The sequence below is a fragment of the Tachysurus fulvidraco genome, chromosome 10 (assembly GCF_022655615.1).
Source record: "Tachysurus fulvidraco isolate hzauxx_2018 chromosome 10, HZAU_PFXX_2.0, whole genome shotgun sequence".
Classification (NCBI taxonomy): Eukaryota; Metazoa; Chordata; class Actinopteri; order Siluriformes; family Bagridae; genus Tachysurus; species Tachysurus fulvidraco.
The window spans coordinates 4,214,956-4,238,868 of record NC_062527.1 but is presented as its reverse complement, the minus strand read 5'-3'; the positions used below and the strand labels follow the sequence as shown (position 1 = coordinate 4,238,868).

At 43.9% G+C, this 23,913-nt stretch overlaps 1 protein-coding gene across 6 annotated transcripts; it reads right to left on the bottom strand.

The window, feature by feature from the left end:
• Window positions 1-5,082: 5,082 nt before the first annotated feature.
• On the bottom strand, window positions 5,083-22,417 carry cep83 (centrosomal protein 83). 6 transcript variants are annotated; one of them, XM_047819662.1, is made up of 16 exons: window positions 22,269-22,417; window positions 18,157-18,359; window positions 17,899-18,049; window positions 16,707-16,799; window positions 14,565-14,696; window positions 14,187-14,438; window positions 13,342-13,473; window positions 13,106-13,220; window positions 12,817-12,961; window positions 12,506-12,655; window positions 8,237-8,312; window positions 7,961-8,118; window positions 6,968-7,118; window positions 6,556-6,659; window positions 6,301-6,469; window positions 5,083-5,592 (listed from the first exon to the last, which is right to left on the bottom strand). In XM_047819662.1, the coding sequence occupies exons 1-16, from the start codon at window positions 22,395-22,397 to the stop codon at window positions 5,434-5,436; spliced, it is 2,319 nt and encodes a 772-aa protein (XP_047675618.1). In that variant the 5' UTR covers window positions 22,398-22,417; the 3' UTR covers window positions 5,083-5,433. The 6 variants fall into 6 exon arrangements, with proteins under 6 accessions (XP_047675618.1, XP_027019727.2, XP_047675619.1 ...); XM_027163926.2 differs by having other exon boundaries at window positions 6,968-7,097; window positions 22,269-22,416; XM_047819663.1 differs by having other exon boundaries at window positions 18,157-18,421; window positions 22,269-22,402.
• Window positions 22,418-23,913: the final 1,496 nt, after the last annotated feature.

The window sequence follows — 23,913 nt, the reverse complement described above, 5'->3', positions numbered from 1 at the left end:
CAGTCCATATGAACTATATTTGTGCAAAGTTGCTTTATGACATTTTATTATAATCTGCTAATTGATTACTGCACTTCTCAATCACTTTCCATATCAGAATTTTCTGAATTTATATTATACAGAAAAAAATCCTGCAGATTATCTTGCTTAGCAATCCTGGCACTGGCTTAATGTCCAACAAAAGGTCAAGATCAAACTTCCCCATTATCTTCAAGATCCTTGAAAAGGTTGTAGCTCAGCAGTTATGCACATACTTACATAGGAATAATATTCAGCGCTGGTTAAAGATGTAAATGGGCCTCTGATCAGTTGTGTCTCTTTGCTGGTATTGATTGATCTTTAGTGCAGCTTTTGATACTGGTGACTATTGTAGCGTTTTTGGCTCGCGAAGCAAGGTAAATATTTATGAGTAATTATAACACATTATAGTGACTCTGAATATTTTAACCTAAGTTGAAATTAACGGTAATGGAATTAATGTTACACTTATTTGGTCTGTCCGTCCGGCGAACAGGCCGTGTAACCTTTATTAATTCTATGAAGGCGGTATCTTCCTGGCCAAGAAAGATTCACTTCCCTTTTACTTTATAACATAATGTAAATTAAATTAACTTAATAGAGCATGTAGTTCAGACCAGATGTTGCAGTTACCTTAAATTTATGAGCGATACTCAGAGGATTGTCACTTGTGGCACAAAAATATGACATTTAATGAATGAGACAAACACAACATAAAACTAACTACACAAACAAACAAAAGAAATAGGGAAAATGAAGATGAAAATAAAATAAAATAAAACAAAAGAAATTAAAATTGGGGAAAGGGAGGAAGAGACTGGAAAGAAGGAATTAGAGAAAGGAAGGAAAGGAATGGCAAGCTTAAACTTCAAAATTAATATCACACCCTAACTGGGAAATCGTCACCAGAAACTTAAATTCACCTCAAGACACAATACAAGGTTCATACTTAAAATATGCATCTAAATTGGTTGGTAAAGGAAACGGTTACTTGCATTGGCTTACTGCACAAGAGTCCGGATGCAACAGAGTAATCTCTGAAAAGTCAGTTAGGGTAGGGTCAGATGTTCTTCCAAGTTCTCCTGAAGATCAGAATAGTTGTCGTTCTTGGAAGTGAAGCTTGCTGGAACTTCTTTGAAGGAAGATGGAGTCGTCTCCAAGCTGTTCCGAAAGTCTGACCACGGATTGGTGGTGTTTGTGACAATTTAAAGGTCGCGAACTCCACCCATCTTTGGGGAGATGGCCAATACTACAGCCAAGATTTCGGAGGGAAAAACTCCCTTTGTTTCAGGTGTCTGTGGGCGTGGTTTAGCTATCAATATATCAGGAGTAAATAATTTTAAGTCAGGCAAGCCTTAACAGAAGAAACACATTACAACAGGGTTATAAGAATAAGAATCTTAGAGTATCTTATCTACTTGTTTTATTAGTAAAAGGAATGTCTCATTGTGTTGTGTGTGTTTGTGTGTGTGTGTTCTGGTTGAGGGCCCCTATGAGTTCAATCAGAGAAGCGGCATGGGGTTATCTGGTCTTTGTGTAGGCTCCAGTCATTCTGAAGCCAGTTGTGTGTGTGTAAACCTGGGTTGCTCATCGGTTGATTGAAGATTAGATGCCGAAGTTTAGGGTGCCTTAGACATGAAATCTAAATGACCTGTACCAGACGCTATACTATGCTATTCTACTTTATGGGCTAGAACATGCTGTTGGTGTTAGGGACAGCCCTCTCCTGGCTCTGGTCTTATTTGATGGATCACTATCAGTTCATAGATCTAAATGGTAACTATTCTAAACAAACTAAGGTAATGTTCGGTGTTCCGCAATGTTGTTTTAGGCCCATTGTTTTTTTCTCCCTATATATGCTATCCCTTGGTGCAATTATTTGTAAACATGGTATTGGCTTCTACTGTTATGCTGATGACAAGCATATCTACATGTTTCAGCTAAATCAGATGATGTCACCAGCTTAAGATTGAAGATTGTGTGAAAGACATTAGACAGTGGATGTTTACTAACTTCCTCCTGCTTACCTCTGACCAGACAGAAGTGCTTTTATTAGAACCACAGGAAGCCAGAAGTTAGCTTTCTGATTACAGAGTAATGTTGGATGGTTTTTCTATTACATCATGTGCAGCAGTAAAAGACCTTGGTGTGATTATTGATACCGGTCAATAATTTTCCCTTTTCCGGCTGAGAACCATGGCCTCGGATTTGGAGGTGCTGATTATCATCCCCGCCGCTTCACACTCGGCTGCAAACCGTCCCAGTGCATGCTGGAGGTCCTGATTTGAGGAAACCAACAGGACATCATCTGCAAAAAGCAGAGACGAAATCCCGTAGTCCCCAAACCGAACTCCCTCCGGCCCCCAACTGCGCCTAGAAATCCTGTCCATATAAATAATGAACAGGACCAGTGACAAAGGGCAGCCCTGCCAGAGTCCAACATGCACTGAGAACAAGTCTGACTTACTGCCGGCAATGTGAACCAAACTCCTGCTCCGGTCATATAGGGACCGGACAGCCCTTAGCAGAGGGCCCCGGACCCCATACTCCCCATACACCCCCCACAGGTCACCACGAGGGACACAGTCGAATGCCTTCTCCAGATCCACAAAGCACATGTGGACTGGTTGGGAAAACTCCCATGACCCCTCCAGCAGCCTGGTGAGGGTATAGAGATGGTGAAGTGTTCCACAACCGGGACGAAACCCACATTGTTCCTCCTGCATCCGAGGTTCGACTATCGGCCGAATTCTCCTCTCCAGTACACTGGCATAGACTTTTCCGGGGAGGCTGAGGAGTGTGATCCCCTGTAGTTGGAACACACCCTCTGGTCCCCCTTCTTAATCAGAGGGACCACCACCCCAGTCTGCCGGTCCAAAGGCACTGTCCCCAACCGCCATGCGATGTTACAGAGGCATGTCAACCAAGACAGCCCCACAACATCAAGAGACTTGAGTACCTCATCTCATCCACCCCTGGTGCCTTGCCACTGAGGAGCTTCTCAACTACCTCAGTGACCTCAGCTTGGGGGATCGACGAGTCCACAACTGAGTCCTCGGCCTCTGCTTCCTCAGTGGAAGATATGTCGGTGGGGTTGAGGAGAACCTCAAAGTACTCCTTCCACCGTCCGAGAATGTCCCCAGTCGAAGTCAGCAGATTCCCACTCCCACTGTAAACAGTGTGAGCAGGGCACTGCTTCCCCCTCCTGAGACGCCAGACGGTTTGCCAGAATTTCTTCGAGGCCGACCGATAATCCTTCTCCATGGCCTCACCAAACTCCTCCCATACCCGAGTTTTTGCCTCTGCAACCACCCGGGCTGAAGCTCGCTTGACCCTCCGGTACCTCTCAGCTGAGTCCCCCAAGCCAACCAGGCTCATCCCTTACATCCCGGGTCCACCACCGGGTTCGGGGGTTGCCGCCACAACAGGCACCGTAGACCTTACGGCCACAGCTCCGAGCAGCCGTGCCGACAATGGAAGTGGAGAACATGGTCCACTCAGACTCAATGTCTCCAACCTCCCTCGGGATCTGGTTGAAGCTCTGCCGGAGGTGGGAGTTGAAGATCTCTCTGACAGGAGACTCTGCCAAACGTTCCCAGCAGACCCTCACAGTACGTTTGGGTCTGCCAAGTCTGTCCAACTTCCTCCCCTGCCATCGGATCCAACTTACTACCAGGTGGTGATCAGTTGACAGCTCCGCCCCCTCTTTACCTGAGTGTCCAAGACATATGGCCGGAGGTCAGATGAAACAACCACAAAGTCGATCATCGACCTCTGACCTAGGGTGTCCTGGTGCTACGTGAACTGATAGACACCTTTATGCTTGAACATGGTGTTCGTTATGGACAAACTATGACTAGCACAGAAGTCCAATAACAGAACACCACTCGGGTCGGGGGGGCCGTTCCTCCCAATCACACCCCTCCAGGTGTCACTGTCACTGCCCACATGAGCATTGAAGTCCCCCAGTAAAACGACAGAGTCCCCGGTCGAAGCACGGTCGAAGCACCCCGGTCGGACCCCTCCCAGAGACGCCAAGAAGTCGAGTACTCTACACTGCCATTTGGCCCATAAGCGCAAATAACAGTGAGAGACATATCCCTGACCCGAAGGTGCAGGGAAACGACCCTCTCGTTCACCGGGGTGAACTCCAATACACGGCGGCTGAGCTGGGGGGCTATGAGCAAGCCCACACCAGCCTGCCGCCTCTCACCACGGGCAACTCCAGAGTAGTAAAGAGTCCAGCCTCTCTCGAGGAGTTGGGTTCCAGAGCCCAAGCTGTGCGTGAAGGCGAGCCTAACTACCTCTAGTCGGTATCTCTCAACCTCCCGCACCAGCTCAGGCTCCTTCCCGCCCAGCGTGGTGACATTCCATGTCCCTAGAGCCAGATTCCGTGTCCGGGGATTGGGTCGCCGAGGCCCCTGCCTTCAGCTGCCACCCAATTCACAATGCACCGGCCCCTTACGGTTTCTCCTGCAGGTGGTGGGCCCACTGGAGATCGGCCCCACGTCGCTCCTTCGGGCTGAACCCGAACGGACCTTGGAAAATTTTGGAGAGAAGAGTGAGAAGCAGGTTCCCTGCTCCAACCTCTCTGAAGCAACTAAAAGATATTTTGTTAGATGAATGGTACAAAATTCTGCTAGAAAATGGAAGTTAGAAGGAATCTATTCCACAAAGCTTGGAAGCTGTATTAAATACAAATGGTGGACACAATATGCAACATGTCTTTGCTAATAAGGTGTTGGACACACCTTATTAGCAAAGACATGTTGCATATTGTGTCCACATTATTTTGTCCAACCCCTGTAAAATGCTAAATTAACATTCTTCAGATTGTAGCATGGTATGTAGCAATCCCTTTGGATTTGCATGAACTTGAATGACATTTTTGTTTCACATTCAATCTGGTTGCTCATATGTATAGCAGCATATAATGTCAACAAACTAACAGTGGAGTAGCACCAATAAGCACAGTCATTTCCTAAAGATAACCTAAATAATTGATAGGCTTGGGTATCTTGCAGCTTCTAGGGCAAGACAAAATTATTCAAACAGGATAAAGTAGTGATTTTTGATTAAATTTTATTTACAACTATGTTAAGATCAATCATGGGTGTAGATTTAATGTAGGCAAGATATTTTTGAGCTTGTTTCAGCTAACTGCAAAAAAAAACGAATAAAACCTTTTAATTTACTCAAAACTAGTCCATCATCTTGCATGAAGATCTGGATAAGTACAATTAGTTTACAAAGCAAGGTATCGTTTGGACCAGGATCAGGAATATGGAAGACTTGAGCTATATTTTGAAAACCATTTATTAAACACCAAAAATAAAAAAAATAAAAAAATAAAAAATTAATACAATACAAATCTTGACACAATATGATCACCTCTAGTCCCAAAATAGCATAGGGTCAGAGGTTAGTCAGGCTGTCCTGAGGTGTTAAAAGTCTTTCTTTTTCTCTGTCCCGATCCAGAGGAGGAGTCAGTTCCTGCAGCTGTTGCTGCTGACTGTTCTCCAGCTCCTCCAGTCTTCTCTGCAACCCTGATAACTGCCGTAAATATTGCTCCTCCTGGAAGAAAGGAAATAGTTTTTAAAGCACAAAGAATGTTCTAAATATAAGAGTCAAAAATAATTCTATATAATAAATATTTCACTAACTCCATACAACCAGAGAAGTTACTAATCTCTTTAAGAACATTTTAATATCTGGGCATAATTATGGACACAGCTAAGAATAAGAATGAGCATGTTTAATTCATGACAAATTTCATTTATTTTAAAAATTAAATACATTTTATTCTTTAAGATCTCTCTTGTCTTAGTGATCCTGGTCTTTGGAGTTGAACCCTATTAAATCCTACTTCAGTTAAAGACTCTGAGCTGAGTATATAAATACTTTGCATGGAGGAGGTTTCCAGAGCCCTCTACAGGTGTCTCTGACATAGTACACAAAGAGGCTCAGTGCCCTTTTTTATAAATAAAACAGTACACTCACGATCCAAACTCTACACACAAATAATAGAAAAAACAATCTATCTTTCTGAACAGAGCAAACCTTTGTCTGAAAAATATAAAAAACATTTTGTAAATGGTAGTCAAATAAGTGATTGTATTATGGAAATATTACTCAAAGAAAACAAGCAGGAATGAAGTTGAATGGAACTATGAATGACTTAAACTATACTTCATCACCTTAAGCTTTAATCAAGACAGCAAATAAAGATAAAGTATGTACTTCCATATTGCCAATGGTAATGTTTTACTCAGTTCAGTTCACCTGCTGGGTTATAAAGCTGCATTCAGGTCCTGCATTGAGCACTGAGTGGGGATGAGATATCGAGGGCATGTGGTCTCCCAAGAGCAGCTGGCGAAACTCCTTGTGTCTCCTCTGCAGCTCTGTTAGACGTCTGATAAGTTGAGCATGCTCCTCAGCAAATGAGGGATTTCTGAGACAAACATGTACAAAGCTGGATTAAAATCCAAACAAACAAGATCACTTATTATTAAAAAGATTTTGTCAAGTCATTCACACTTCTTGGACAAAGAACATTCAATTTCCAGTTCTTCTATCTTGGCTTCAAGCAGCTGTAATTTATCCTGCAGTTTCTTCTCCTTTGCCTCAGTCAGGGTCTTTCTCTATAAAAAGGTAAGTGGGAGAAATAATTACATGGTGAAATAATACAAAGATTAAAATTAAACATAGCATTTATTCATTGTTTCAAAATGTAAACAAAATACAGGTGAATGAGATGTTAACATTTTTCTGGCTTCAAAACAATAGCTATTGCAAAAAGCTTTGTTTTTTTAATTACTGAACATAAGAAGTGATGCAAAGCAACAATAATAATTCTATCAGCTATAATATGGCCCATCAGTCCCTTGGTAGTTTGAGGAAATAATTTGAGAACACGACAGATAAAGATACAGTCCGAAAAGACAATGACCTTTTTTTGTGCAAGTGCAGCTTTTTGCATGCGCTGTTTGGCTTGGCTGTATTTCTCCTGCAGTTCTGCTTCTCTTTGCTGAAGTTTATGTTTCTCCTCCAACCATTCCACACGTCTCTCCTCTTCCAGCCTGAAACAGATAAGAGGACAGCTGTGTGGGATTAGAGTACTGGTGAAGAGAGGCTCATGTGATGTTTACTGTTTCAGTATGCAGCTGATGTTTCTTATCCTGCCAATCAAATCAATTTCAGAACCCAAATTAAATTTAAATCTTAATTTTGTGAATAATTTGTGAATTAAAAGATATGGTGGAGGGGTGGATTGGGGTGTCAGAATTATTATTATACATCAATAGTTACTCTACTAGTGGGCAAAACAGCAGGACTATAACAAGAAAATTGACAAAAATGTAAAGCATTTAATAAAGAAAGTACGATAACTCAATACAATACAGTTTGACGTGAAGTGACAATACCCTGAAATAATGTCATAATACTGTATTCTTCTTAGCTACTAGAACTGATTTAACCATTTTTCTCTAACCTGAACTCTTGACCTTGTATTAGTGAGTTTAGTTAGTTAACTTGTCTATTAAATATGTAAAGCATTTAATAAAGCATTTAATAAAGAAAGTACGATAACTCAATACAATACACTGTTTGACGTGAAGTGACAATACCCTGAAATAATGTCATAATACTGTATTCTTCTTAGCTTCTAGAACTGATTTAACCATTTTTCTCTAACCTGAACTCTTGACCTTGTATTAGTGAGTTTAGTTAGTTAACTTGTCTATTAAATATGTCAAGATTATTAAAATAGAGATAATAATCTCTGGTTTTCGAAGGAATAAGCTCTGAATATTTCAGGAACAGGAAAAAACACCTAACTAAAAATAAGAACTGACTAAGGGAAAGAACACAAGTGGGGATATGAAGAAGTGAGCGTGAAATGAAAATCAAAGAATACAGAAAGGCAGCTTTAAGTTTGTACCTCTCAGCTTCCTGTTGTGTTTTCTCCATTTGAGTCCGAGCATTTCGTAACTCTTCTCTCACCCGTTCCAGACTCTCCCTCAGCCTTCCGCTAGTGTCCATCAGTTCATGCTCTGAATATGACAGAGTGCTGATTTGCACATTTAGCTCTGCATTATGCTGAAAAATAAAGATGAGTCGTGAAATTAGAAAACTGTCAGAAACAATACAGAAATCATTTAAGTATAAACAGACATATTTCATATTGTCTACAGTCATGGACAGGTTTAGGACGTACTCTTCTCAACTCTGTGTTCTCCAACTTTTGTCTCTCCAGCTCCTCTAGCTGCTGTGCATGCTGCTGCATTTTAGCTCTAAGACATACCAAAACACAGACAGAAAATCAACAGCTAATACTGATTTATACACATCCTATAAGTGTAAGACACAGAATTAAAATACAACACAGTGTCACATGGTGGTGTATAATCACAATATTTTAGCTGACATTATATTTTTTTATTAAACCGTACAACATTAAATGTGTTTGCTTCATGTTTTGTCTAAAGTCAGACAAGGGTATGTATAGTATTAGAACTGATGTAATTGTTGTTGGTCGGCATATTTAATTCTTTATATATGCCTTCCTGATGTAACTCTCTCATTTTATCAGTGGGAAGCAAACCTGGGACATGGTGGTTGGATGCTGTCATTGGACCACCAAAAGGTATTAGCACCAATGTACTGTAAAATTTACCACAGACTTTACACTGCAGTGTTTGGGTCCACAGCTCCCAGCGTACATTTTCAATATACTGTGAGAAGCTGAAATGCTCCCTTACACCAGAACTTAAAGATTTGTTATTCTTACACCAATACATTTTATGCTATTATGTTAGCTCCTTAGCTTGTGAAAAGCAACTTGCTTAGAACTTGCTTTGTTTCTTTCATTCTGCTGATTCTTAAATGAGGATGTTTCTTTTCAGAGATCGTTTGGGTTCGATAAAGGTTAAATGTTTTACACATAAACTGTATTTTATTATGTACAGCTTACATTCTTATGCAGTCTATTGAAAGCATTGATCAGTATGCTGACAAATTGAACCAAGAACCTTGTATTGAGAGTGTATAAGTATGCATGTGATCCACCGTAATATTACACCCCAATAAAGCATAATAGAGTTAATTAATCATAGTGTTTTCAGGCATCAGAAAGTTTAATGGAGCAGATTGGACAGATTGTAGTGCCACCTGGATGTTAACAAATTCAGTTCTACTAAAATTAAAATAGAAGGAATGCAAAATGGAGTGTGTGGTGATTGGAAGTGGTTTATCATGCAGCCAGACTGAAAATGGGATTTAAAAAAAAATACTTCCATAAAACAAGCCTTGAGTGGAATGTTTTTAAGATAAGATATACAGTGGGGAGAACAAGTATTTGATACTCTGCCGATTTTGCAGGTTTGCCAACTTACAAAAAAAATCAGAAAATCCCTTTGTATGATATTTAAATAATTAATTTGTCTTTTATTGCATGGCATAAGTATTTGATCGCCTACCAACCATTAAGAATTCATGCTCTTGCAGACCTGTTAGTTTTTCTTTAAGAAGCCCTCCTGTTCTCCTCTCATTACCTATATTAACTCCACCTGTTTGAACCCGTTACCTGTATAAAAGACACTTGTCCACACCCTCAATCAAACAGACTCCAACCTCTCCACAATGGTCAGAGAGCTGTGTAACAACATCAGGGATGAAATTGTAGACCTGCACAAGGCTGGGATGGGCTACAGGATAGTAGGCAATAAGGTGAGAAGGCAACAACTGTTAGCACAATTAAAAAATGAAAGAAGTTCAAGATGACGGTCAATCTCCCTCGGTCCGGGGCACCATGCAAGATCTCACCTCGTGGGGTGTCAATGATCATGAGGAAGCTGAGGGATCAGCCCAGCACTACACGGCAGAAACTGGTCAATAACCTGAAGCTAGCTGGGACCACAGTCTCAAAGAAAACCATTAGAAACACACTACGCCTCATGGATTAAAATCCTGCAGCACACGCAAGGTCCCCCTGCTCAAGCCAGCACATGTCCAGGCCCTACTGAAGTTTGCCAAAGACCATCTGGATGATCCAGAAGAGGAATGGGAGGTCATGTGGTCTGATGAGACAAAAATAGAGCTTTTTGGTCTAAACTCCACTCGCCGTGTTTGGGGGACGAAGAATAATGAGTACAACCCCAAGAACCCCATCCCAACCAGAGGTGGCAAAAGTACACACATCCTTTACTCAAGTAGAAGTACAGATACTCATTTTTTAAAAGACAAAAGAAGTGACTACACTCTTTTACTCGAGTTAAAGTAAAGTAGTATGGGCTCTGACATGTACTTAAGTAAAAAGTCGCCGTTACTACTACCTGTTTAGTGTCATGCTGGTAACTGGACGTCATGTTATATATATATATATATATATATGTGTGTGTGTGTGTGTGTGTGTGTGTATGTATGTATGTATATATAATTTTGGAGTGTGCTGATGGATATTTGTGTTCATCAGCCACAAGGCAGGTACTGATGTAGGTGAGGTAGGGTGGAGTCAGCGGTCACATTCACCCCAAAGGTGTTCAGTAGGGATGAGTTCAGAAAACAACCACATATAGCAGGAAAGGTCAGGTGACCCAATACTTTTGGAAATGTAATGTATACCAAGTGTATCACCAAGGCCATATCCCAAACTGTAGGGAGATTCCAGCTCTGTCCTTGAAAACAACTCAAAATTATTGTGATGTTTTACAAATGACAAAATTAATGTTAATTAAATTAAGCACTTCGTGTTTTTGGGTTGACACCAGGGGCGGTCTAGGGTTTCATCTTTAGGGGTTTAGCCCTCAGTGAGAATTTAAAACAAGAAGAGTTTTATATTACATATTATATGACAACTCTGGTAATAAGAATAGGGACATTTCACTGCTTTTGGTTGCCGTCTTTGCGTCTTTCCGCCAATTAACGTTAGAAATAAACGCCTCCAGCTCTGACTGCGCGTGCACGCTGCGCGTACCTGTGCTTCTCCATTCTAATTAAGCAGACAGCTGAAGACGCACTTTTGAAAGACTACAACACGTGTGTAAAAGAAAAGTAAAAAAAAAATCGCTCTTGGATTAAACTGATAAATATTTTCTTTCCCTTCGACGACGTTTTAACGTAATTTTTATTGTTTATTTAGTAAAAATAAACAAAAATAAGTAAAAATGATCCTTATAGTTTTAGGGTGGCTGAGATCACAGACAGGGGGCTGAAGCCACCCTAAAAAAGGACTAGAACCGCCCCTGGTTGACACAATTCGCAACGCATTCGCCAGGAATCCTTTTTGATGCCGATTATTTCAAACATCTCCCTCATATATGGCCATGTGTGTTCAGGAATGTCCTCGTTGTTAGTTATTTTAACATCGGTGACTCCCTCTGAATTAACATTAGCCATTCCTTTTGTATGCGTGCTGCTCATTGTTAGCTCCGCTATCCTTAGTCTATGTCTGATAGCCAGTAAATAATACAGTACATCAGTCACATAGGGAAAAAGCCGCACAATGATCGGATGATAGGCTGGAAACAGCGCTCAATGAGAAGGAATAATACTAAAAGTAACGAGTCCTTTTTGAAAATGTAAGAAGTAAAAAGTACAGATATTTGTGTAAAAATGTAATGAGTAAAAGTAAAAACTTGTCCGAAAAATAAATAGTGGAGTAAAGTACTGATACCAGAAGAATTTACTTAAGTACAGTAACGAAGTATTTTTACTCCGTTACTTCCCACATCTGATCCCAACCGTGAAGCATGGAGGTGGAAACATCATTCTTTGTGGATGCTTTTCTGCAAATGGGACAGGACAACTGCACCGCATTGAGGGGAGGATGGATGGGGCCATGTATTGCGAGATCTTGGCCAACAGCCTCTTTACCTCAGTAATAGCATTGAAGATGCGTCATGGCTGGGTCTTCCAGCATGACAATGACCCGAAACATACAGCCAGTGCAACTAAGGAGTGGCTCCGTAAAAACCATCTAGAGGTCCTGGAGTGGCCTAGCCAGTCTCCAGACCTGAACCCAATAGAAAATCTTTGGAGGTAGCTGAAAGTCTGTATAGCCCAGGGACAGCCCCGAAAAATGAAGGATCTGGAGAAGGTCTGGAGGAGTGAGCCAAAATCTCTGCTGCAGTGTGTGCAAACTTGGTCAAGAACTACAGGAAACATATCTGTAATTGCAAACAAAGGTTTCTGTACCAAATATTATTTTCTGCTTTTCGAATGTATCAAATACTTATGCAATAAAATGCAAATTAATTACTTAAAAATCATACAATGGGATTTTCTGGATTTCTGTTTTAGATTTTGTCACTCACAGTTGAAGAGTACCTATGATAAAAATTACAGACTTCTACATGCTTTGTAAGTGTGGAAACCTGCAAAATTGGCAGTGTATCAAATACTTGTTCTAACCACTGTACCTTTGAACTGAAGTATAAAGTAAATGTATAGACACTGAAAATATAGAAATGTGCATAAGTATGAATACTTGATGTTCTGCAGCTCTTTGCGCGCAGACTCCTCCCCAAGCCAAGCAGCTCGAAGACGATCCTCAAATTCCTCATTTTTGGAGTTTCCTGTTGTTTCCTGTAAAGCCCTCAGCTGCTCCAGCTCCGACAGACGATTCTCCAATTCTAACCTGATGCCCACACACACAGAGAAACAATCAAATCATTATGTTATAAATACAAAAAATATAAACTGAATAAATTATGACCTGACTTTTTGAAATAAATGTATACATTATTAATGGAAAGCCTGGAAGGAAACAAAGGCTTAAGGAAAGAAGAAACAACTTACTTCTCTTCCTGAAGCACAACAATTTTTTGCAGCTCTTCTTCTCTAGCTCCCTGTATTCTTAGCATCATTTCCTGCTCTTTTTCTAACAGCAGCTTCTTATTCCTCTCATCCGCTGCAGTCAAAACTTCAAGATCTGACTGCAGACCTGAGACAGAGAGACGCACGTGGAAGTGTTTTTTGAGAAAAAAATATTTAATAAAATATTTTCTTCTCGAGTTAAGTCTAGAAAATAAAGCTAGTATGTGAGGCACAGTGAGAAATGGGAAGGGTAACAAACATCAAACCTTACTCTCTACTTGAGTTTGCAGTTTGTCTCGCTCCATTTCCACTTCGCCTCTGGCTTTCAAGAACTCCATCTTTACATTAGCCAGTTCCAGCCTATGGGCATGTTTCATTTCTTCGATCTGTTCCATGTGTGTTACAAATTAAATATTAAAAACAGAAAACCAGACATTTTATACTATGTGAAAAAAAGCACAAAGAATGTAAATCGTGTAAATCTTTGCACATCTAAGCTGAACGGACCTGACTGTTCAGAGCTTTTATTTCCCTCTCAGCCTTGTGCAGTTTGCCAGTGAGCACAGCGTTCTGCTCTTGGCTTAAGTGCAGCTCCTTCTCCACGCGGTCTAACTGCATGAACACCGACTGCTTCTCAGACTGTAACATACCAAAGAGTGACATGAACATCAAGCCATTATATTAACTGCAAAGCAAATCCTGAAATAGCTCATTTGTATTTATGATCTTAAAGGCAGAAGTGAAATTTATTTGAAATTTGTTTGTTATTCCAGCAAAAACAAACACATGTAAGTTGAGGCATTTATTTACTGCTCACAGCTCTGCACATACCGACCAGCTCATCCTCCGTTTATAAGAAGACGTTTCATTCACTGTATTGAATGATGATGTTTTTTGTTTTTGTTTGAGTTTTTGTTGGCTCTTTTAGTTTGCACATTCATGCCAATAAAATCAAATGACTGCTTTTCACTAAAAATTCTTGATGCCATTCTCAGGCCCTGACCTAGTGAATTTGCATGAAGATGATGGTTTTGAAAGTGCCTCCAAAAACTTTTTAAGTCACTTTGGATAAGGTTTCCTGCTATAAACAGTCACAAATAAGTTCAAATAACTTACAGATGTTGCGCACACATTGGGCCTTAGTTATCATGGTGGACACAAACCATTTATGAATATATAAGACCCAATGTGTGAAACATCTGTAACATATTTTAATTCATTTTTATGAAGGGTGCCAATAATACTCAGTGTAATGAAAACAGAATGGAAACAGACAGGACCACATGTAAGCAGACCGATGCTTAACCACACTAGTCCTAGTCTTAGTCCTATTTGTCCAGAAGTCCTCTTACCTCCAGGGTTTTGAGTGCAGCCTGTGACTCAGCCAGCTGCCGGAGCTGGATGCGGTGCGTGTTTTCTGCCTGTGCCCCTGTGCTGTCCCTCTCTGCACGCAGCTCAGCCACCTCGGCCTCAAGGCTACAGAGCCGCTGATGAAGCTGTGCCTTTTCCCTCAACAGCACTTCCACACGCTTCCCATCGCTCACACACACTCTGCTCTGCAGCTGCGCACTCAGCGTCTCCTTCTCCCTCTCCAGAAGAGCCAGCTAAATATAATATCAAACACACACAGTGTTAAATTAAACCCAAAAAAAGCCAATGCATCTTTATAGCAATACTACAGATTAAGTGACAGTGCTGGGGTCAATGCATGCAAGCAACAGAAGACATACATCTGTACTGTGACGGATTTGCTGCTCCTCCAAAATGCGCTCGTGTTCCTCTCGCTGGTGATCAAACTCTGATTTGAGAAAGGTGAAGTCGTAGCGCAGCTTATGGTATTCTGATCTGTATTTCTCAGCTTCCTGGTACATGTAGAGAAAACACGGACAAATAAAGAACCAATTGTTTTGATTTAAAAACAACAGTACAGACATGCTACCAATACACCATATATTCTCACCTTGTATCTCACCTATTATGCTTGTATCACCTGCTGGAACACTTTCTGATTCACCCTGGTCATCTTGTTTAAAGCACATTTTTTAATGTAGTTTGACTTCTAACATTTAGGGATGGTATGAAACAACTTGACACCTCCATATGTCCATGTATGTGTGGAAACCTTACCAGAATGCACAACTGGTTAAATAAATAGTGCTGTAGTAAATACCGCCGTTCCCTTTCTTCTCATCCCGTACAAGTCACACACTCTATAGTCTGCTGTTCTAAACTGCAGTCATTGAATCTATCCTGTGCACATCCATCACCATCTGGTTTGGTGCAGTAACAAAATAGGACAGGAACAGACTGCATTGCACAGTAAAAACAGCAGAAAAAATAATGCCCCCTGCCCACTCCCCAAGACTTGTACGATACAAGAACCAGAAGCCGGGCAGGAAAAATCACTACTGACCCTTCACACCCTGGACACAACCTCTTTCAGCTCCTCCCTTCTGGCAGGCATTACACATTTACAAAAACTGCCAGACACAGGAACAGTTTTTCCCCCCGGCCCCTTATTACCCTGATTAACAACTTACCATAATTATATTCCCTACTTCATAGCATAAGTACTGCATTATCAGAACTGTCGTCATCACATCATCAGTATATATGTTACACACACTACTGCTGCTGCTGCATATTGCACAAAGGCATAATTATTGCACAATATTGTTATTTCGTCGCTGTCGGGCGGAAACCTCCTATGTCCAAATTCTGTCAATTTCATATTTTTTCACATATCGATAAGTTATTAACCAATCTAAAGTCTTAAAAATAGCTTGAGCGCAAATCTCTTAACTCCATTGGACACTTCAACTGTCTGAGAAATCTCATAACTCCACCTCTTCTTCACTCCACAGGAGAGCTTCGCGGCCTCTCTTGGCACTGTGCATGTAAAACACTGTTTTTTAGGCACTAACAAGTGAAAATAGTTAGGTTAGATACATTTGAGTAGACCCGTTTTGTTAAAAATCGATAGAAAGAAACCCGTGAGCCACGAAGGTACGTTTGCGAGCAGATCAGACTAATTTCCACCTATTAGACAGCCTAATCTCCACCTATTAGACAGCCTAATCAGCTTATTGTGTTTTGTATTGCATCACTTATAGCTCTTAAACCTTTAAAATAGAGTTTAGGAAGATGTATGTAACTACAATCATTAGTTTTGGTTAACTATTGAAGCCTTGTCTCGTCACAAGGCTCAACGTGCTCGTAGACTTTATTGAACACTGCTGGCAGCAGCGACGTCTGTGTCCGTACCATTCTTACCAATGACAGCATAATCTCGTATCTCCCTGCTCCCAAGTCATAAAGCTTGTATCTCCGATAAAACGTGACTTTGGGAAAATGTGTTAATGTTGGTACACAACAGTATATTATAGCAATATAAGGTATAATAACCACTTTAACGATACAATGTTTAATAAATCAAAAAAATACAGCGTTTTTTTTTTTTTTCATGAAAACTAATAGTTTTGGAGATACGTGTACGTCCCACATTTTATGTACATAACTGATCAGTCATATATTCTGTATTCATATTTAATACTCATAATGTCTATTGTATCATATCTGCATTGTCTTGTATAGTCTGTATTATCTTGTCTCATATAGTATCGTGTTATTTATGTCTGTGCTTTTGAGAGTGACAAACAGCTGGAACCAAATTCCTTGTGTGTGTCAACACACTTGGCCAATAAACCTGATTCTGATATATACTTAAGAGCTACAGATGACATCAGATGACAGATGAGTGCTCTTTCTTCAGCAAATTTTATGGCTGCCAGTGAAAAAAGCATCAGCACTGGCTTTCAGTGCAACACGGTCCTACCAGAAGTCCGACTAGGAGAAAGATACAAATCACTTACTTTCTCTAGCCTATTAAAGCGCTCCATGATAGGAACTTCCATCTCCTGCTGCACCTGGGCTTTTAATAACTCCAACCGCTGAGGCGTCATCACCTAGGGTTATTGTACATACACAATTAAATTACTCCAACACTCATGAAATTTAGAGTACAATCAATTAAAAAAACAACATAATTTTACCTTCATTATCAGGTACTTAAAGCTTTCTAGTTTGTACATATACACAACAGTTACAGGATTTTTAGATGCAAAGCATGTCTTGGATCTGGAACGCACTCACAGACTCCACAGACTGAAGGATGTATTTTCTGGCGAGTTATTGGCACTTTACCATCTGCTCCAAAAGTATACAATCAGACACCAGTAGATGGACACAGTTCTTGTTGTATATGTTTAATACTGATGTCTTGTATAGTATAGTGTTGTATAGTATAGTCATTTGGCAGACACCCTTATACAGTGAGAATTCTTCCCCCCCTCATTTTATACAAATGAGCAAATGAAGTTTAAGGGCCATGCTCAGGGCCCAGCAGTGGCAGCTTGATGAACCTGGGAGTTGAACTCACAACGTTTTGAATGGTTTTCCAATGCCTTAACCACTATCACATCTCCCCCCCCAAACCCCAGCAAATCCAAGCTGCTACTGTTGGACCCTTGAGCAAGGCCCTTAACCCTTTCTGCTCCAGGGGTGCTGTATCATAGCTGTATCAGAGCTCCACCTGTGCGCTGTCCCCAAGCTGCAATAAATTAATTCCACTGAGCTGTAATGTATGTGTGGCAATAATAAAGGCTTCTTCAAATAATAATAATAATAATAATAATAATAATTAAGGCATCTTGACAAAAGCTAAACATTTCCATGTACAAGCAGACAAACCTCACTGCTAACCAAACAGCATTTTCCTGTAGACCGGTGCATGCACAAGCAGTTGGTTTGTTGAGAATTTAAAAAAAAAAAATAATAAAAAAATCACACATCTGCGTTCAATACGTTTCCTGTCTGTGTCTTTAAGTAGAAGTGTAAAGAAAAAATAAATAATTCCTGGATGAACTGTTTTTGATATACTGGTCCATTCGGGACTTTTACAAAACAAAGATTTAAAATTCATCCATTGAAAATGTCTCAGTTCTCATTAAACAAGACACAAACATGAAACCTCTCCCATTTTAAATTTTAGATACATTTATGTACCTGTAATCTGAGCTCCTCGAGCTCTCGGGTTTTATCCAACACTTCTCCTCTCAGGTCTGCCAGCAACAGCTGCAATTTCTCCTGACCAGCCTGCTTCTCACTCAGCATCCTTTTGAGCTCACCCTGGAGTCGCGTACACTCACCCTGCAGTCTACACACACCATTAAAATTATTTAAACTGCTACAACACAATAAACCAATTGCTCTGTCTAAAGCAAGTCATTTCCTATTGCAAAAACAGGTGAAGTACCATCAGACCTTGTGTGCTCAGCTTTCAGCGTCTGGTAGTTGGTTTTGTGATTCTCACAGCGCATCCGTTCATCGATGAGCATCTTCTGGAGTTCCGTGTCCAAGCAGTGAAGCCCTAATGATCCTGGGTTTGATTTCTGGGCTTTGTCGCTTCCGCTAGCCTCCAAGTTTGGAAACATGGCTGAGAAATGACTTGGAACACCACCGTCCATCTTTTCTTCAAGCCAAGGACAAAGAGAAATGGGTCAGTAAACCTTCAGCACAAACCAGAGACCTGGAGGAAACCAATCAACACACACACACACAATGTTCAAGCTCTTGTCTCTGAAGTAAATCTGTAGGCTTCAGGGCTTCAGGATGAGGGTTTGTTCAGATGAGTACGTGCTCTACACTACAAAAGGCTCATCAGGGAAGTGACATGGAATCAGCAGCTTCACATGATTGCAGCTTGTACAGTTTAGACTCAAGTGATTTCTCTGTTGTGGATACGAAGTGTGTGATTACACAAGTGTACACAGAGGAAAGCAGTGTGTTGTCTGGGCAACTGAAGCTGACTGAGAAAAGCTCGTGTGTGTGTGTGTGTGTGTGTGTGAGAGAGAGAGAGAGTGAGAGAGAGAGAGAGAGCGTGAGAGTGTGTGTGTATGTGTGAGAGAGAGAGTGTGTGTGTATGTGTGTGAGAGAGAGTGTGTGGGAGAGAGAGAGAGAGAGTGTGTGTGAGAGAGAGTGTGTGAGAGAGAGAGAGGGAGAGTGTGTGTGTGAGAGAGAGTGTGTGGGAGAGAGAGAGAGAGTGTGTGTGTGTGAGTGAGTGTGTGTGAGAGAGAGAGAGAGAAGCTGAGCAGCGCGGTGTGTGGTGTGAGCGGATGTGAGCGCGCCGCGAGACGAGCGAGTGTGTGAGAGAGAGCCGAGAGAAGTGTGTGTGTGTGGAGAGTGTTCGAGCGCGAGTGGTGTGTGTGTGAGCGCGCGGCGCGCGCGAGCGTGTGTGCGAGCGGGCGCGAGGCGCGCGTGTGTGTGTGCGCGCGCGGCGCGCGTGTGTGTGTGTGCGCGCGCGCGCGCGCTGCGCGTGTGTGTGCGCGCGCGCGCGCGCGTGTGTGTGCGCGCGCGCGCGCGCGTGTGTGTGTGCGCGCGCGCGTGCGCGCGCGCGCGCGTGTGTGTGTGTGCGCGCGCGCGCGCGCGTGCCTGTGAGCGTGTGCGCGCGCGCGTGTGCGCGCGTGCGCGTGTGTGTGTGCGCGCGCGCGCGCGCGTGTGTGTGTGCGCGCGCGTGTGCGCGCGTGCGCGCGCGCGCGCGCGCGTGTGTGTGCGCGCGCGCGCGTGTGTGTGCGTGGCGTGTGCGCGCGCGCGCGCGTGTGTGTGTGTGCGCGTGTGCGCGCGCGCGCGTGTGTGGTGTGCGTGTGTGTGTGCGCGCGCGCGCGCGCGCGTGTGTGTGCGCGCGCGCGCGTGTGTGCGCGCGCGCGCGCGCGTGTGTGCGCGTGTGCGTGTGTGCGCGCGCGCGTGCGTGTGTGTGCGCGCGCGCGCGCGTGTGTGCGTGTGTGTGCGCGCGCGCGCGTGTGCGCGCGCGCGCGTGTGTGTGTGTGCGCGCGCGCGCGCGCGTGGTGTGCGTGTGTGTGTGCGCGCGCGCGCGCGCGCGTGCGTGTGTGTGTGTGCGCGCGCGCGCGTGTGTGTGCGCGCGTGCGTGTGTGTGCGCGCGGCGCGCGTGCGTGTGTGTGCGCGCGCGCGCGCGCGCGCGCGTGTGTGTGTGCGCGCGCGCGTGTGTGTGTGCGCGCGCGCGTGCGCGTGTGTGTGTGCGCGCGCGCGTGGTGTGTGTGCGCGCGCGCGCGCGTGTGTGCGCGCGTGCGTGTGTGTGCGCGCGCGCGCGCGTGCGTGTGTGTGTGCGCGTGTGCGCGGCGCGCGCGCGTGCGTGTGTGTGTGCGCGCGCGCGCGTGTGGTGTGTGCGCGTGTGCGCGCGCGCGCGTGCGTGTGTGTGTGCGCGCGCGCGTGCGTGCGCGGGTGCGCGCGCGCGTGTGCGCGTGTGTGTCTGCGCGCGCGCGGCTGTGTGTGTGTGTGCCGAGCTTGTGCCGCGCGCGCGCGCGCGCGCGTGTGTGCGCGCGCGCGTCGCGTGGTGTGTGTGTGCGCGCGCGCGCGCGCGCGCGCGCGCGCGCGTGTGCGCGCTCGCGTTGTGTGTGCGGCGCGCGCGCGCGCGCGCGCGCGCGGTGTGTGTGTGCGCGCGTCGCGCGCGCGCGCGTGTGTGGTGCGGCGCAGCGCGCGCGCGCGCGCGCTGTGCGCGCGCGGGCGCGGTGTGTGTGCGCGCTGCGCGCGCTCGCGCGCGCGCGCGTGTGGTGTGTGCGCGCGCGCGCGCGCGCGCCGCGCGCTGTGTGTGTGTGCGCGCGCGCGCGCGCGCCGCGGTGTGCGCGCGCGGGCGCGCGCGTGTGTGCGCGCGCGGCGCTCGCGCGCTCGCGTGTGTGCGCGCGCGCGCGCGCGCGCGCGCGCGCGCGGTGGTGTGTGCGCGCTCGCGCGGCGTGTGTGCGCGCGCGCGCGCGCGCTCAGCGCGCGCGCTCCCCTCCTCGCTGCTGTCTCGCTCGCGCTCCGCTGCTCTCGCGTCGCGTCGGCGCGCTCGCGCGCTCCCCGCTCGCGTCCGCCCGCGCTTTTGTCTCTCCGCGCTCGCTCGCTCTCTCGTCTCTGCTCGTCTCTCTTGTTTGATTGGATGTCTTCTCTCTTCTCGTTCTCTACTCTACTCTCTCTCTCTCTTTGTTTTTTCTCATCTTGCGCTCTACTCTCTCTCTCTCTTTCTGTCTCTCTCCTATCGCTCTCATCTCATCTCCGCTTATCTCTCTCTCTCTCTCTGCTCTCTCTCTCTCGCTCTCTCTCGCTCTCTCGCCGCTTTCTCTCTCTTGGTTTTGCGCTCTCGCTCTCTCTCCTGCTCTCTCTCTCTCTCTCTCTCTCTCTGTTTTGTCTCTCTCCCTCTCTCCGACCTCTCTCTGCTCTATGTTTTCTCTCTCTCATCTCTCCTCGTCTCTCTAGCTCTCTCGGTCTCTCGTATAAGCGACTTTTTATCCTTCTCTCTCGCTCTCTCTGCTTCTCTCTCTCTCTCTCTCTCTCGCTCTCTCTCTCCTGCTCCTGTCTCCTCGTATCTGCCTCTTTTCTCTAATGTCTCTCTCTCTCTCTCTACTCTTCTCTCTCTCTCCCCTCTCCTCTTTTTCTCTCTCTCTCTCTCTCTCATCGCTAGTTCGCTTGTTCGCGCTCGCTCTCTCTCACTCTCGTCTCTCTCGCCTCTCGTCCTTTCTCTCCTCTCTCTTCTCATCTCTTGTTCTCGCTCTCTCTCTGCTCTCTCGCTCGTGTGCGCGCACGCTCTCGCACTCTCTCTCTCTCTGTCTGCTCTTTTTCGTCCCCTCCCATTTTGCCGCGCGCTTCGTTTGTTTTTGTGTGTGTTGTTGTTTTCTCATTTTCTCTCTCAGCTCTCTCTCTCTCGCTCTCCTCGTCGCGCTCTCTCTCTCTCTCTCCTCTCTCTCTACTCTCCCTCTTCGGTCTCTCTCGCTTATACTGTATCTTTTTTGTGTTTTGTTTTTGTTTTACTTCTCTCTCTCTCTCAGCTCTCCGCTCTCCTCTCTCCACCGCTTTTTTGTCTGTTTCTTCTTTTTCTCTCTCTCTGCGCGCTCTCTCTTTAGCGTTTTGTACCTTTCTTTTTTCTAACTCTCTCTAGATCTCTCTCTCTCTTTCTTGTCGTACTCTCGCTCTCATCTCGTACTCTAATCTGTTATAGTTTGTTTTACCTCCTTTTCTTTTACTACCAATCTCTTCCCATCGCTCACTTCGTCTTTTTTCGTCTCTCTCTCTCTTACTCTCGTCTCTCTTATATTTTTGTATTTGTCGGTATGTGTTTTTATTTCTCTCTGCTCTCTATCTCTATCTTATTTGTCTGACTCCTCTCTCTCTCTACTCTCTCATCTCTCTCTCTCTCTCTGCTCAAGAGAGAGAGAGAAGTGTGTGTGTTTAATAAAGGTTCAGATGATCTAAGTGAGGGTTCTGTGAAAATGTTTAGCAAAGGACAGAAAGTGAACAAAACTACAGCGGATAAATAATAATTCAGTTCGCATCTCGTCCCACTGCACCTGAAGACAACTACCAGATATTTAGTAAACAAACATTACCTTATAGTAAACACCAATCCCTGTCGTATCCGTTACAGAGAGCAACGCGGAGGTTCCGGGGGTGTTGTGCTGAATCATGACCGCTGGTAGAATCCGAATCCTTGGAGAGTCCGCGCTGGATGACGTCATTTCCGAATTCCGAACTACAAGTGTTCGCACTACAAGTAGTAAATAACACGTCCCCACATTAGTCGTTTGTTCGCAGCAGCTAGGCAGCTAACTGTATATTTTAAAAGTCACGTATCTCTGTTTGGATGTTAATGCTATTACTGGTGCATATAAGTATAAACATACAAGGATATATAAAGGTGCTATACACAGTGCTTCAGTGTGTTCTGATGAACATGTGAATGGCAGCTTTTCTCTCCTGATGAAATGTTCTAGACATGATTAAGGTGTTAAGGTTAGAGCCTTGACTATGACTCAACACCTTTAAGATGAACTTTAACACTCTTACATCAGTGTCTGATCTCACTAACAATAGGTGATAAACGGTATTAAAGTCAGTTTTCACACCTAATTTTGTTTGTTTTGTGGACTCAGGGATTGGTTTGATTCCTCAAAATGTAAAGGAGTTGTTCACTATGAAACCATACCTCCGATTAAAGAATTAAAAACTCTAAATGTCAGGTTAAATATGCATTTTGACTCCACTATCTTTTCTAAAATGATTGCGTATATGGTGGCAGTATATATGTTCTCTGGTGCCCTTTAGTGGCAGGCTGTGATATAGCCTGTAGCCTGCCCATTCCCAGGATAGTGAAACTTATGTTTTAAGTTATATCTCCACAAATTACTGTGAGAATATTGTTTTGTTGTGTTTTCAAATTCAGTTAACGTTTATATATTTTACCCCAAGTACATTTTCATACAGATGCATGTCCCCTACACTCATAAAAATTCCACACAAACTTAACCCTCAGCTAAGTAATGTGAGGTCTTACATTTGCAGTGTTTGGCAGACACCCTTATCCAGAGCATACATTATATCTTTTTTTATACAACTGAGGGTTAAGGGCCTTGCTCAGGGGCCAAAGAGTGGCAGTTTGGTGGACCTAGGATCAAACCCACAACCTTTCAATTGGTAGCCCAACACCTTATAAACTATTCCTAGTGGTTAATCACGAATAATTAAGCAGTACAGAGAACAGGTAATGGTGCAGTAGTCCTGGTTAATGGTGATGTTTTCTAAGTATTTGAGTTTCTCGATTAGAACATTCTTGCTTAATTGAGGTAAAGCTGTTGGAGAAGGGTGTGGTAAAGATGTGTGTGAGTGCATATAGTGACGTGGGGGGTCTAGGGTACAGGTTGTAGGATGACTAGAGAAGAGAGGCTTGGAGACATCAGTTTGGGAGGAAGGGAAGAAGATGGAGTGGAGGGATGCATGTAGGAGGAACCTGTTAACATTTGTTTTTTTAACAGTGTTTTTTCAGTCTAATTTTGAGACATTGTATATGAAAAACAAGAACTTGTGAAAAACTACAATACTACTATACTATACTATACTATACTATACTATACTATACTATACTATACTACTACTAAAACTACCATAATTGTGATATATACACAGGATCCATCTATTTTTTGGACTGCACAGGCCTACGCCAAATACACACACTTCCAATATATATCCATCAATCTG